Source organism: Prionailurus bengalensis, chromosome F2, assembly GCF_016509475.1.
Source record: "Prionailurus bengalensis isolate Pbe53 chromosome F2, Fcat_Pben_1.1_paternal_pri, whole genome shotgun sequence".
Taxonomy (NCBI): domain Eukaryota; kingdom Metazoa; phylum Chordata; class Mammalia; order Carnivora; family Felidae; genus Prionailurus; species Prionailurus bengalensis.
In genome coordinates this window covers 27,687,812-27,702,558 of record NC_057353.1, presented here as the reverse complement: position 1 = coordinate 27,702,558, position 14,747 = coordinate 27,687,812, and the positions used below count along the sequence as shown (strand labels likewise).

General features: G+C 37.9%; 1 protein-coding gene across 2 annotated transcripts in view; it reads left to right on the top strand.

Moving 5' to 3' along the window:
- Nucleotides 1–846: 846 nt before the first annotated feature.
- Nucleotides 847–14,747, top strand: part of IL7 (interleukin 7) — a 59,810-nt gene continuing 45,909 nt past the window's right edge. The window contains exons 1-2 of one of the 2 annotated variants that reach the window (XM_043601247.1): nt 847–1,436; nt 7,418–7,551. In XM_043601247.1, the coding sequence (XP_043457182.1) occupies nt 1,427–1,436; nt 7,418–7,551 (144 nt within the window). In that variant the 5' untranslated portion in view covers nt 847–1,426. The remainder of the gene's footprint in view (nt 1,437–7,417; nt 7,552–14,747) is intronic. The other variant, XM_043601246.1, reaches the window with a different exon arrangement.

Here is a 14,747-nt window from a genome sequence, read left to right as displayed (position 1 = left end):
TCCTGGTTAAGTCTCCATTTAGAACTCAGAAACTCCAGAAAGCTTTCCTGAGGTCCCTACAGTGGGGAATAGACACACCCACATGATACCTGACCCTGCCTCCCTCTTGGCACCAATCTCTACACTATTCACAAGGATCACTAACACAGAGTTTGCAAGCATGAACTCTGAGTCAAAATACAGCAGGTTTGTGCCCAAGCTCTATTACTAACTAGCTAAGTGAACTCTAGCAAGTTACTTAAGGAAGTCTCTGTTCCCACATCTGTGAAGTGTAGATAAGAAAATTGTCTACTCAGAGAAAAGTTTGCATGAGAGGATATATATAAAGTGCTTAGTACAATACTAGTACAAAGCAAATGCTAGATAGATGATAGCCATTATCATCATCATTATTGTCACTTTACAGTACCCATCTTCTTTTAAGCAGGGTTCCTGCCGAATATCAGAAAACAAATTCAAACAGGAAATAGTAAAATAATTCAGGCTTAGAAAAACACACTAACTCTTCAGTAAAACACAGTAAAAATGGATAGTATGATTTATTGGCCAATTCTGACAAATGTATACGTGGAAGTCATAGTCGGGTTCAAACATACCACTTACCAGATTAGATGCACCCACAGGGTTATTTTTCTTTGAGGTCTCACCTGGGCAGGTGCATCTACAAACCACAGGGCAGAAAGAGACTGATTACAGAAGTTGAGGGGCTGAGGGCGTGACCCTCTTAAACATTCTTTACTTCCTTCCACCCCCCCCACCCCCCCACCCCCCCCCACCCCCGCCCCAAGACGTCTTGGCATCACTACATCCGTGGCGACGCCTCCCTTGTGGCGTAGGCTTGTTAATAGCCCAGCTTTCGCCCTACACATTTGCGGCTTCCGTGGACACATTAGCAACCAACGCTTTTAGATCCCAGTCGCCTAGCTTTGCCAAGGCGGTCAGAGGTCACTTGGAGAGTGTTTTGCCTCGAATGGTTCTCATTGAGAAGGCCATCTCATTCCTTCTGTGGTGCTTTGGAAATTCGCGCCCTCCTCTGGTCCCGGTTCAGGTGCACAGAAACGTCTGGGGGAGGACGCAGGTGCTCAAGAGAGGTGGGGCGGTGAAGGCGCCCGAGTGGTGAACCCAAAGATCGAACCTGCAGACCCAGCGCAAAGTAGAAACTGAAAGTACATTGCCGGCTGATCCTACGGAAGTTATGGGAAAGGCAAAGCGCAGAGCCTGGCCGTGGTGTGTGCCGCCCCCCTTGGGATGGATGAAGCAGCAGGCGCGGCGTGGGTGAAAGGAACCAGCCGCAGAGACCGCCCTACCCCGCACGCGCTCCCAGCAACTCCGCGGAAGACCAGGGGCCTGGCAGCGACTATGGGCGGTGAGAGCTTGCTCCTGCTGCAGTTGCGGTCATCATGACCACGCCCGCCTCCCGCAGACCATGTTCCATGGTAAGGACTCCTATTCCAGGCGCACCGGTTCGCGCGCCCTGCACGCCCGGGGACTCCAGGACGCTTTGCCGGGCCCGGCGCCCAGGCGCGTCCGGGAACAGTCCAGCCTTGCACTTTGGACCTGCCGAGAGCACTGGCTCTCTCACAGGCAGGCGTCAGCCGCGCCTCAGTACCCTGGCCCACAGCCACTTGCACTTGGGACTGCTGCTCCTGGCCGGCTGCGAGAAGCCGTCCCAGACGCCGGCTTTCCGTCCCGAGCCCTAGAGCTGCAGCCTCGGCGCCGCTCAGCGGTGGCAACCAGGTCTCAGAGGTAGCCAGTGGCTCGCCGTCAGTCTTCCCGAGCCAGCGCTGTCCTCGGTCAACCCGGCTCCCAGCCCGCCCTTCCCGTGCTCCTGGCGGCGCCCAGTTACTCACAGGCGCCTGGAGAGGGGCGAGTACCTGGGCTCCTGTAGCTCCGTACTCTCTAGAGAAGTGAAAGCGAAGCTCCCACGGGACGCGCTTTTAAACCCTAAAGGGACAGGTCTCTGGAAAACCCCGTTTCGCCCCCTCAGTGAGGCTGGGAGTTTCCGACTGGGGCTGTACCTCGTGCCCTTTGCTGGGAAACCGAGTCCTTGAGCTGGCACCGAGAAAGGCGAGTTTCGGGTTTTTGTTTTTTCCTATATGGGTACTCCTTGGAGGAGGCAGGATTAAATAGGCAAAAGTTCAAATTCTAGACTTTTGCTAGGATCCGATATATTTTATTTGTGCGGATTACGGACAGAGAGTAAAAAGGACAAGGGCAGAGCTGAGTCAAGGGACCGGGATTCCGGTGGCAGCCATATGGCCCAGGAAAAGAGCCAGAAAGTTTACTGGAAGGGGAAAAAGGAGAAGACGAGATGTGAGGGGCGAAGATCTGTTGAGGGAAATTAGAATGCTTTATAGTGAATACTTCCTCAAGCAAAAAAAGACGGGTGGGGGAGGGTGCGGGAGTAGGGAGCAGTTTGCTCTTCCGTTTGATGCCTGGTCTGTGCGCTTTCCAGGCTACACCGTTAGATCAAAGGAGCCTTTCCTTCCTCTCTCGTAGGTGTTAAAGAATCAAGAATTGGCATAGCGAAGAAGTACCAGATCAGTACCAAAATAAAGGGGGTTGTGGGGATAGAGTGTGGAGGACAGTTATGGAAAAAGATTTGTAATGGGTGCCGTCCAGAAGTTCAGCATAGAATTAGAAATTAGGTATATCCCTGCCTTCCTTACAATGCCATGGATCGCCTGCAATTCTTTCTTTCTTACTGCTCTTGGTTCTAATCCCTGCATCACCTCTGATTTTAAGTGGAGAGGTTACAAAGAGAAAAGAAAAGAAATGGAAGCTAGGGTGTGCATTATTAACAGGGAGATTTATTTCCTGAAGTGTATCTATATTGTTCATTTACCATAAGGTATTAGCAAACAATAGAATAGAAAACTGAACTTCTCATAATGTGTGGCTTTTGCATTTTGTTCCAAGAGATTTCACTAGAAGCTTAAGGACAGAGTTACTGTAAGGAGGGTTTTTTTTTGTTTTGTTTTGTTTTGTTTGTTTGGTTTTTGTTGTTTTTTTGCTATTTGTTTTGGGAGTTGAAGTCGTTGAGACCCTACTATGTGGTTCTCAACTATGCTGTCTAGTTTAGGTAATGTAATCATATTTGAGGGGCAAAAGTGGAATAGTAATAAAGACAGGGAACCGAGAAAGATGAGAAAGCCTGAACAGGTACACGGGACAATCACACATGGTACCGCATTGATATTTCCATATCTGAAACAAAAATGAAAAGGCTATTTTATAGGACCAAGTTACATGTCATATTCACACTCATGCACATGAGATTATTTTCTAGGATCTCACCTCTGACACATAACCTAGTGTAATAAGAACAAATATTTAGTGTCTGTTTTCTGAAATAAGAGTGTATTATGGTACAGTATTTCAGAGCTTGGCCAGGAAGCACCTTAGTGAGGTTCATGTGGGAAAAGATGGGTTTTTGTACATTCCCCCTAACTACACACACACACTTTTTTTTTTTTTTTGTAGCAAGCAGTGTAGCTCGGTGGCTAAAAGCTGAGTTTCTAAATTCTTCACTCTTCACAAAGTTTCTTTCTTCCTCAGATTCTCCATCTGCAAAACTGAGTAACTGGTAGTACTTACCTACAGAAGTGGTTATGAGATTAAATGAAATATTGTATGCAGTATCAAGGACAGCTGCAGAAATGTCTTTAAGGGTTTATCATGGGATTTGTGGATAGAGTTTACAGTGCAATCTTAATATTGGCTATGGCAGATATTAGATTTCTTTAGCTGTAATCAAACTTATGTTTGTAACCTTAACGAGATGATTTCCATACAGCAGATGGTTTTCTGTTTATTAATTTTTTGTTTGCTTTATTGCACCAATTTGCTTGTGCCAGTTGTTCATATTAAAGGCAAGTCTTATATATTCAGATAATGTTTTCTGTTTCATCCTGAATGTCTTTTGAGTACTTTTTTTAAATTCCCAGTGAAAATGGGTCTATGAAATGTTATAATGGATATTAAATAAGCACTTATTGGTCTTAAAGACTGATGAAAGATTGGATTTGATACACAGTAGAGGCTAATTTTTTCTAAGTTTATTTATTTATTTTGAGAGAGAGGGGCACAGAGAGAGAATCCCAAGCAAACTCCATGCTGTCTGCACAGAGCCCGACTCAGGGTTCAATCTCATGAACTCTGAGATCATGACCTAAGCAGAGATCCTGACCTGAGCCAAGATCAAGAGTCAGACGCTGAAACCACTGAGCCACCCAGACTCCTCTGTAGAAACTAATTTTTTTACGTTCACTTTGACCCCATAACTTATACAGCTGAGGATTGAATGTATTATTTGGCTTAAATTAAAAACCAACAAGAATTTTTTAGACAGTCATCATTCTGGTTTGACCAAATTCCCTACTGAAAACAAATTCTACAGTTTCAATCCCTTCAGGAAATCTAAAGACAATTCCACAGGCCCAAGCTTGCCTTGCATTATTCCTTATGGTTTGTCTTTTCTGTAACCTGAAGAAAAGTTCAGGGTTGGGAAAAGGGTGCATATTTATGTATAACCTGAAACAAAACAGAATAAAAGCAGAGATTGTTTCCTGTTGTGACAATGATGTCAAAAGCATGCTCACACGAGGCAATATTAATATGTTTACTCTCTATGTGGTGTGGAGAAAAGACTTCAATTGCAGACCAAACTGCAAATTGTTAATTCGAGAGGTGGGAACCTGAGAGATGTGAGTCTGAAGCCCTGGGTGTGTTTGCAGTATTGTCCAGAGGTGATGTCAAGTCTAAAGAAATGCCTTATTTGGATGGCCAGGGGGATTCTTAGAATTACGGTGCTTGAAAGTTGAATGAGACGTTGAGAGATGATTTACTCTAAAGATTTCCTTTTACAGGTCAGTTAAACGAGACTTAAAAGATGCTGTCATTCAATCAGTCTCACAACACGTTGTCATACAACCCCTTGTCAGAGCAAGACAAAACCCCCAAGTCTCCATACTCCAAACCCTCTGTGTTTTGTATTGCTCTAGTCCCTCTGGAGCTAAGCTGTTTAACAACAGCAACAAAAGACACTCTTTACAGACAAGGCAAATTATGTTTCAGAACTGAGAAATTAGTTGTAGTACATAAAAATGACTGAGGTTTCTACCAAGCCATCATTGAAAGCCCTGATAAAATGTCATTCAATGAATAATTGAATTGATACGAATTTGGGGAGCACTAATTACTGAAAGTTAGGGTGAAGAAGACACAACACATACTGCTCATAGAAAGTAAAACGGCCTCCTTTATTAAAACATGAAAGGTGGACGTTTGAAATAACATTCATGTTAAATAGTAAAAATGTCTCTTTTTTCATTAGTATTTAATTATTTTATTATATTACCCCTAAATTGTATGCTGTGTAGCTTCTCCTTATCATCTACTCTTTCCAAATACCTTTGGGACACCTGTAAAATGACAGAAAAAATGAAATTTGGCTGTATGCAATCTATACAAATCCAGTATATTTAGTGAATAAATAGCAATTGATTATTGTTTGAAAATCTTCAGGATGCAGGAACATTAGTACAAGAGAGAGGCAAAGCTGTGTAATATTACACAGAGATGGGTTTCATTCAGAGGACTAATGTAATTACATGTTATTAAAAGATTATGGCCATTTCTGATAAAATGCTGGTGAGGCAGTAAACTCAGATTAGAATCTGGACCTGGGACCTACTATCTGATTTTTACAAAAAAAAATTTGCAGGACTCTTTTGATCTTTACAGATAATGTATGTAAGGTAACAAAGTGCTTGGCACATGATAGGTACTCAAAAATAACTATCGTCATCATCATTATTCATCTCCTATGTGAATTTTGCCTGAACGCATATAGACACTTAGCGGCAGAGCTATGAATACATTACATGTCTCATTTTGCTTCTCTTACCTTGTCAAGTGTCCATGATATATGAAGATGAGATATAGGATTCATATTTGTTGTTACACCTGCTATTTAGCCCAGTTCCACTATTTGTAAAAATCTGGGTCACTAATAGCATATAATTTATTGGGGAGTGCTATTGATTTTTATATGACAGATAATGATATAATAGATGATAATGTTTTGGGGAACTTTATGATGTATTTAACAGTGTTTAGATTGTCATAATATTAGGTCCTTGGGTTCCAAAGAGTATTGTTTGTAGTACTACTCAGAAAAGGCACAGATGTGAAATGTCTTGCAGTCAACAAGTACAATTAAACTTCATTTGGAAATTCACAGGAAATATATTGTCAACTTAGGTCAAAAGTTTGCAGAAAGATGCAAACAAGACATTTTCACAGGCTTACGAAGAATAAGTCTGTATATGACCAGATTTTAATGTCTCTGGGAGTAACTGGCTTTCCATCAGTGCATTATTACTCTCTGAAATAATAACCATTTTTAATTTCATCCCTTTTGTTTAGACAATTGTCTCTAACTGGGAAGGCTTACCCAAAACAGATATAAATCATTAGCTAACAGGGTGTGAATTTATTTATTGGGTTTTTTTAACATGTCAAGAAGCTAGATAGAACTGTGTTTGAAGAAAATAGGAGTCTCTGGGCGCTTAGAAACTGAAAAGATAAAATGTCAAAATATAAATGCCAACTTTGTCACAGTTCTGGGAAGGGTAAACCCTTTAAGGTCCAGTATTAAAAAGAAAGAATGTAATTACAGTGCAGAACCTTCTGCACTGCTGCCTCCAGAAGCAGCTGGATACCTGGGCAACCATCAAGGTTTACATAAATATACGTGCCACAAATCATAAAATTTCAAAAAATTTTAATTGTTTTTTTTACCTATAGTTTACTTGTTTACCTGTAGATGCTTTTTTTGTAGAAATGTTCAACATAAACTGAAATTGAATAAACTGATTTATACCCTAGAGTGTTTTTCAGAGGCAAAGAGGCTACTTTCATCACGCCTGTTCGGCACTTTTCCAAAGAGTAATTTTTAAATAAAAAAGTAAAACAAATCTGAACTCTAAAATGTAATCTTACTTTGGCTGTTACATAATATTGAATTTTAGGGTTCTTCCCACACTATCCAAAAGCCAAGATGCATTTTAAAAACTTACTAGAAATAAATGGTCAGTCTGGGGTGCCTGAGGGGTGCTGAGTTGGTTAAGCGTCCGACCCTTAATTTTGGCTCAGGTCATGATCTCACAGTTCGTGGGATACGCCCCATGCGGAGTTCTAGCTGAGAGCTTGTAGTCTGCTTGGGATTTTCTCTCTCTCTCTCTCTCTCTCTCTCTCTCTCTCTCTCTCTCTCTGCCCCTCCCCGGCTTGTGCTTGCTCTCTCTCTCAAAATAAATTTAAAAAGAAAGATAGAAATGGTCAGGCCAATTGAAACAACACAATCAAACTTATGACGTATAACATTTAGCTTATTCTTACTCACTGTTCAATTTAGTTTCTTTTAGGTATATCTTTGGAATTCCTCCCCTGATCCTTGTTCTGTTGCCAGTAGCATCATCTGATTGTGATATTGAAGGTAAAGACGGAAGAGAATATCAGCACATTCTAATGATCAGCATCAATTACTTGGTATGTGCTTGTTTGTTTTTCTCACATTTTAACAGTTTTATAATCAAGTATCCATCTGTATTCCTTGGAAGAAAGTGGAATAACTAAAGAGCAAAGTTTAATGAGCTACTAAGTACATATTTTTATAGTTGGCATCATTATATCCTTTTAAAATAATTCCTTAGTAGACCTTCAGATTCCCACCACTATCCATTTCAGCCCAGTTCCATTCACTACTAAATTTCTTATAAGCATAATTTAGCATAACTATCTGCATTTCCTCACTTCCTGATGACAGTTAGTCACTGTAGAACACTATAATAGAAAAGGGAAAATAAAAGAATACAACATTAAAAAATTATCATGAAAAGAGGTATATAGTTATTTTATCTGACTGTGTGTACATGCATATGTATTATACAGATATTTTTATACCCATGTATATAAGTAACTTGCTGTGAATTAATTTTTTAATTTACTGTGGACTTTTTTTTACAATATATTTTATATTTTAGAGCAGTTTTAGGCTTGCAGAAAAGTTAAACAGAAAGTAGAGAATTCCCACATACTCATTCTTCCTCTGTACAATTTCCCTTATTACTAACATCTTGCATTTGCGTGGTACATTTGTTAAATTGATGAACCAATATTGATACATTATTATTCATTAAGGTCCATAGTTGACATGAGGGTTCACCTTTTCTGTTGTCCAGTGCTTTGGGTTTTAACAAATGCAGTATCATGTATCCACCGTTACAGTATCAGAAAATAGTTTCTGTGCCCTTAAAAATCCTTTGTGCTCCACTGATTCATCCCTCCCTCCTTCCCTCCGCTTGAATCCATGGCAATCATCAATCTGCTTATGGTCTCTATAATTTTGCCTTTCTAGGATGTCATATAGTTGGAATCATGCAGAATGTAGCTTTTTTAGACTGGATTTTTTCACTTGGCAATGTATATTTAAGGTTATTCCATGATTTTTTTTGTGTAAGTGTTTGGCTTAACAGCTCGTTTCTTCTTTTGCTGAATAAAATTCCGTTGAATGGATATACCACATTTGTTTCTCCATTCACTGATTGAAACACATGTCTTGGTTGCTTCCCATTTTGGGCAATTATGAATAAAGCTTCTATAAGCATTCATGTACAGGGTTCTGTGTGGACATATGTTTTCAATTCATTTGGATAAATATCTAGGAGAGTTATTGCTAGATCATATTGTAAGACTGTCTTTAGTTTTATATAAAACTGTCAAAGGGTCCTCCAAAATGACCATACCATTTTGCATTTTTGCCAGCAATGGATGAAAGCTCCTGATGCCTCGTATTCTCACCAGCATTTGGTGTTGTCAGTGTTTTTAATTTTAGCCATGCTAATAGGTGTGTGATGGCATCTCATTGTTGTTTTAATCAAGTTCCATAATATCGTAACATGTTGAACATCTTTTCATACGTTTATTGCCATCTGTACATATTGATCGATGAAATATCTGAACTCACATCTAAACTGACATCTTAAAAATATTAGATCCTATTGTGAAATATCTTTCCATTTATTTAGATCTTTCTTTGATTTCTTTCATCAGTTTGATATTTGTCCTCATATAGATCCTGCTTACATTTTCTCTGATCTGTATCTAAGTATTCCATATTTATGGTGTTATTGTAAATAGCGTTATGTTTTGAATTTCAAATTCCAATTGTCCATTGCAGATATGTAGGAAAGCAATTGACTTTTGTATATTATCCTTGTATCCTGAAACCTTACTGTAATCACTTTACTAGTTCCAGGAGGAAAAATCCTTTGGGATTTTTTACACAAATATGCCACCTACAAAAAATGAATTTTTTGACAATTTAAGAGCTATATCAACATAATCAGATGTGTTGATTTAACAGATAATCAGTTCTTGAAGCTCCAAATGGCAAAGGAGAACCCTCTCAAATGTTCATGAGTTGGGAGAAATTGTCTAATCTGCCCCCTCCTGCCATTCCTTATCATCCTCTCCACATGCTTATACTAAAGTAGCACGTGACACATAGAGAAAATCATTGTTCTACCTCTTAGAGGGATATGGGAAATTCAAGATAATATTGAACAGGGACCACAGAGGTCCCTGATTTTTCTCATTGACAAGGAAAAAAAATGTACACTAAATGGTAATTATATCATTTTATATTTCATTCATTTTTGACACGACATTTTCTGCATTAATGCTACTAAATTAATGTTTTTGAGTCAAGATAATGCTTTTATTAAGTTTTATTATCTGGGCAAGGAATCAACTAGTCTTGGTCCTACATTTATAAATAACTATTATGTGTGTAAAACTGCAAAAAAAGAAAAAAAAATGCTACTAGCAATCCAAAAGGAGAGTTTTATCTACCAGATTCATAGCACATTTTTCCTGGAAATTTAGAGGAGCTTATCTCATTAAACCACACAGCAGCAACAAGAACAACAGCAGCAGCAATGATGCTATTTAAACAAAGCAAAATATGGCTACTCTTCTTAAGAGATTAATTCCCAAGACATGGAAGAGTGTATGAACTAATCAATTCCAGTGAATAGTGCCATGATAATCTCGAGAAAGCTGTTTGTAAATGTGAGGTGATAAATCAGAAGGAAGGAGAAAGAATTCACAAAGAATTATTCATATCAACATGAAGACTATTCATTCACTCAGTGCGTACCAGACGCTTTGTGGACATTACTGGGTTTGAGTCTCAGGGACACCATAATAATACTAATATTTACGAAATGTTTGTTATGTTCCAGGTGCTAGCCAAATAAACAGTATGCCTATAAGAAAGGTGCTTTTATCACATTTATTTCACAGAGGAAGAACCTGAGGCTTGGGGCGCCCAGTTTGTGTCAGAACCCGGATATGAGCCTCTGCTGTTAACCAGCACACTCACCTGCCTCTTGATAGCAATATCTGTGTTAGCGCATTCATGAAGCAAACATCTATTTGGAGCCTGCTATTATGGAAAACCTTTCTGTGGGGTGAAGTGGTGGGGGCTTCAGGGTAGATATAATGATGGACTAGGTATGGACCGTTTTTTAAAGAAGCTTTCATTTGGTGATGGTTAAGTCTTGGTGTGAAGTATGCAACTTGCATACTTCATATGGAGCGGCTGCCATACTGTCATTCAAAACAAACAGACTGGTTGCGAGCTAGATTTGGGAATCAGAAAATATAAGCTGGGTTCTCTGAGGAGGAGAATAGATTAGTGTGGCCCTAGGAGAGAGAACATGCTGTGGGATAGTGCACTGATCTCCAGACTTTAGACAGTACACTCGTTAGTAAAATTTTTGGAGCCTGCACTACAAATACACATTTAGCATTTATTTACATATTAGAGCATTTCATAGTATCTTTTTCATACATTAAGATATATATATATGTATCAGAAGAAAATTTACAAAGGATGAGATAAAAACCACATGTAGATAGGATTTCTAAAATTTTCTTCCCACACAGCAGTGGAATCCCAAGCAGGCCCTGCACTGTCAGCACAAAGACTGATGTTGGGCTTGAACTCATCAACCGTGAGATCGTGATCTGAGTCGAAACCAAGTCCGACGCTTAACTGACCAAGCCACCCAGGTGCCCTCACATACCTTATCTTATTTGAGCTTCACCATACCCCTATGAGGTGATAATAATAATAATAGTAATAATAATAATAATAATAATAATAACTAATACAAATACAAGGTTTACAATGTGCCAGTGCTGCTGTGAGCACTTTCTGTGTATCAACTTATATGATTCTTAAAACACCTCTAGTAATGGGGAAACTGAGACCTGGATCACATAGGTAGAAAGTGGCAACACTGGAAATCAAACCCCAGCAATCTGGTTCCAGAAAATATACTCATTATTGTGAGGAGAAACAGAAAATAGCTCTGCTATTGTTTTGGCTATTTCAGGTCCTTTGCAATTTCATATGAATTTTAGAGTCAGCTTTCCATTTTTAGGAAGAAGTCAGTCAAGAGTCTGATAGGGATTTTGTTGCACCTGCAGATAAATGTGAGGGCTTTGTCTTTTCAACAATGCATAACAGTGCTTCTGATTCATGAACACATGAACATGGGATGATTTTCCTTTTATTTAGATCTTCAATTTCTTTTAACAAATATTTTGTATTTTTCAGACTGTAAGCTTTGAGCTTTTTTTGTTAAATGTATTCCTGGGTAATTTATGTGTCTTTGATACACTTGATATTGTTAATGGGATTGTTTTCTTAATTTCATTTTAAAATTGTCTGTGGTTCTTAACCCAGTACTCCTTGTACACTTACCTAAGTTTATATCTTATTTCCCCATACTAGTCAGTAAGTATCTTAAGGACAGTTTATGCTTGATTTATCTTTGTATCCCATAGAATGTTTAACAGAGTACCTTGCATATAGCAGTTTTTCATAAGTAACTATATGAATTATAATAATATATGATAATAAATGAATTCAAAATCAGTACCATAAGTTAATGAGAACCCAGACCTTGTTTCAAATAGGCTAGAAGTCTCTTTACTTGAACATCTGTTTCTTTGGAAATTTGTTATGAATCAAATGTCAGGTACCTTCCTGATATTCAGTCTGAACTAGTTTGAGATGGTGAATACTGTTGTGTTTTTTCCATAAAAAAATATTTTGCCTAAACATGATTCATATGGTTGAGTTACATAACTCTTAGTCACCAAAACAGAGGCTGATAAAAAATAAAAAGGCTGCTAGATATGGTCACATACTTTCTAGGAATGAGTCAGTCTGATTATAGGCACATGAAGGGCTGTTCTTTATTGTAAGTTATTAAGTTATAAAATGTGAATAGGTGATAACTGGCTTTACAATTTCCAATGTCCTTAACTCCATCTCCATCTTTATTTGAGGGGCCTTCACGGATTCAACTTCCGTCTTTGCATACATAGATGGCCCTAAGGTTTACACCCCTTTCATAAACTTTAGCACCATTTAATTTAAATATCAATTAGAAGTCTTTACTCAGATGTACTGTACTGGCACATCATGCGTAATAGAAAACTAATTATCATCACTTTTCACCTGTTCCTGCTTCTACATTCTCTATCTTAGGTAACATCATTTGCATTTGCCCAGTCTATCAGTGTTGAAAGCCTGGAATTATCCCTGGCGCCCTCACTCCTTAATTTCATCCATCACAGATTATTATACCTCCTTAACACCTGTTTAAGTCATTCATCTACTGACTTCCACTAGTATAATTTTAGATCAGGCAGTCCTCGAACATCACTGAGATGGCTTCCATAGCCATCAGGAGGTTCCCCGCTGTATGATCTCCCCGCCACCAGAGTGCATCTGTCCTCTTTGCTGGCACTTTGTTATCTTTCCATAATTCAAACCTGATACACTCTCTCTCCTTTTCAAAAAGCTCTTTAACATTTAAAAATCTCTCTCACCTGATACCTATTAGACTTTGATCTTGCATTTCATTTCATTGGTTTGCTGATAAAGATAGCCAAGAAAATAAATGATCAAAGTCTTGTCAAACATTACCTTATAAACATGTCTAAATATGTTTAAACACTGTTATTAACAGAAGAAAAAAGATTTAAAGGAGCTAAAGTAAACCTTAAATTAGTTCTTTTTATATCAGATTATGCTAGAAGATAAATTCTCTGTGTATATAATTTAGCAGTCTGACTGAATCAGTTGCAATTTAACAAGAGAAGTTAGCTTTTAAGAGGCCAGTCTTTTTGTTCTATTAATGCTTTATTTTAGTTATAGAAATAAAATCAAAATACACTACTTCAAAGACAGATTTTCTGAGTGGATTTAAAAAAAAAAAAAGGAAAAAAAAAGGCCCAAGTATATGTTGTGTACAAGAAACATACTTTAAGTATAAAGATATACATAGACTAAGAGTAAAAAGATGGAAGATGATATGCCATGTTAACACTAAACAAAAGAAAGCTGAAGTAGCCATGTTCATTTCAGGCAAAGCATGCAGTAAGGAAGATTATCAGTAAGGCATTAAATGATAATAAAGAGGTAAATTCTTTAGGACAGCATAACAATATTTAACGTGTATGTGCCTAATAACAGCATCAACATTTGTGAAGCAAAAACTGGTAAACTGCAAGAAATAGATACATCTGTTATTATAATTGAAGACTTCAACACCCCTCTATCAGTAATTGACAGATTCAGCAGATAGAAAATCAGTAACCATATAGTTGAACTGAAAAGCACTATAAAAACTGGACCCAACTGACATTTATAAAATACTTCATCCAATAACAGCACAATACACATTTTGGGCAAGGTGACATGGAATATCATTGGAATATCAATATCCAGGTCTGAACATATCCTGGGTTATAAAACACATCCTAACAAACTTTTAGCATATAGAAATCATGTGAAGTATGCTCTCAAACTAAAACATAATTGTAATTAAACTGGAAATCAATAACAGAAAGATAGATGGAATATTTGGAGTTTAAACAACATTTTAGATAACATATAGGTCAAAGAAAAAGTCTCAAGAAAAATTTAAGAATATTTTGAACTAAAGAGAAAATATACATTACCAAATTTGTTGGACACAGTGAAAGCAGTACTTAGAGCATTGAATTCATATATTAGAAAAGAAGAAAGATGTAAGTCAGTCATTTAAGCTTCCATATTAGGAAAATAAAAAGAGAACAAATTAAAACTAAATTAATCAGAAGAAAAAATATAATGAGAATTTAAAAAGTAATTCAAAACAAGAAATCAATAGAGAAAATCGGTGAAATCAGAATCTGGTTCTTTGAAAAGATCAATAAACTTGGTAAACTTTTCTCTAGCCAGGCTAACCAAGAAGATAAGAAAGACACAAATTACAAATATTGGAAATAAAAGAAAGGACACCACTACTAATACCATGGATATCAAAAGGATAATAAAAGAATATTATTGTGATGGTTAATTTTATGTGTCAGTGTGGCTAGGCTGGCTATAATACACACCCATTTGGTCCAGTAGCAGCATAAATGTTGCTGTGAAGGTATTTTTTAGATGTCAACATGGAAAATCATTGACAATGAGGAAAATAGATTATCCTTCATGATGTGGGTGATACTCATTTGTTATGGACTGAATGGCTGTATTCTACAAAAATTCATATATTTAAGCCCTTAAACTCCAATGTGATGATCTTATTAGGAGGTGGGACTTTGGGAGGTAATTA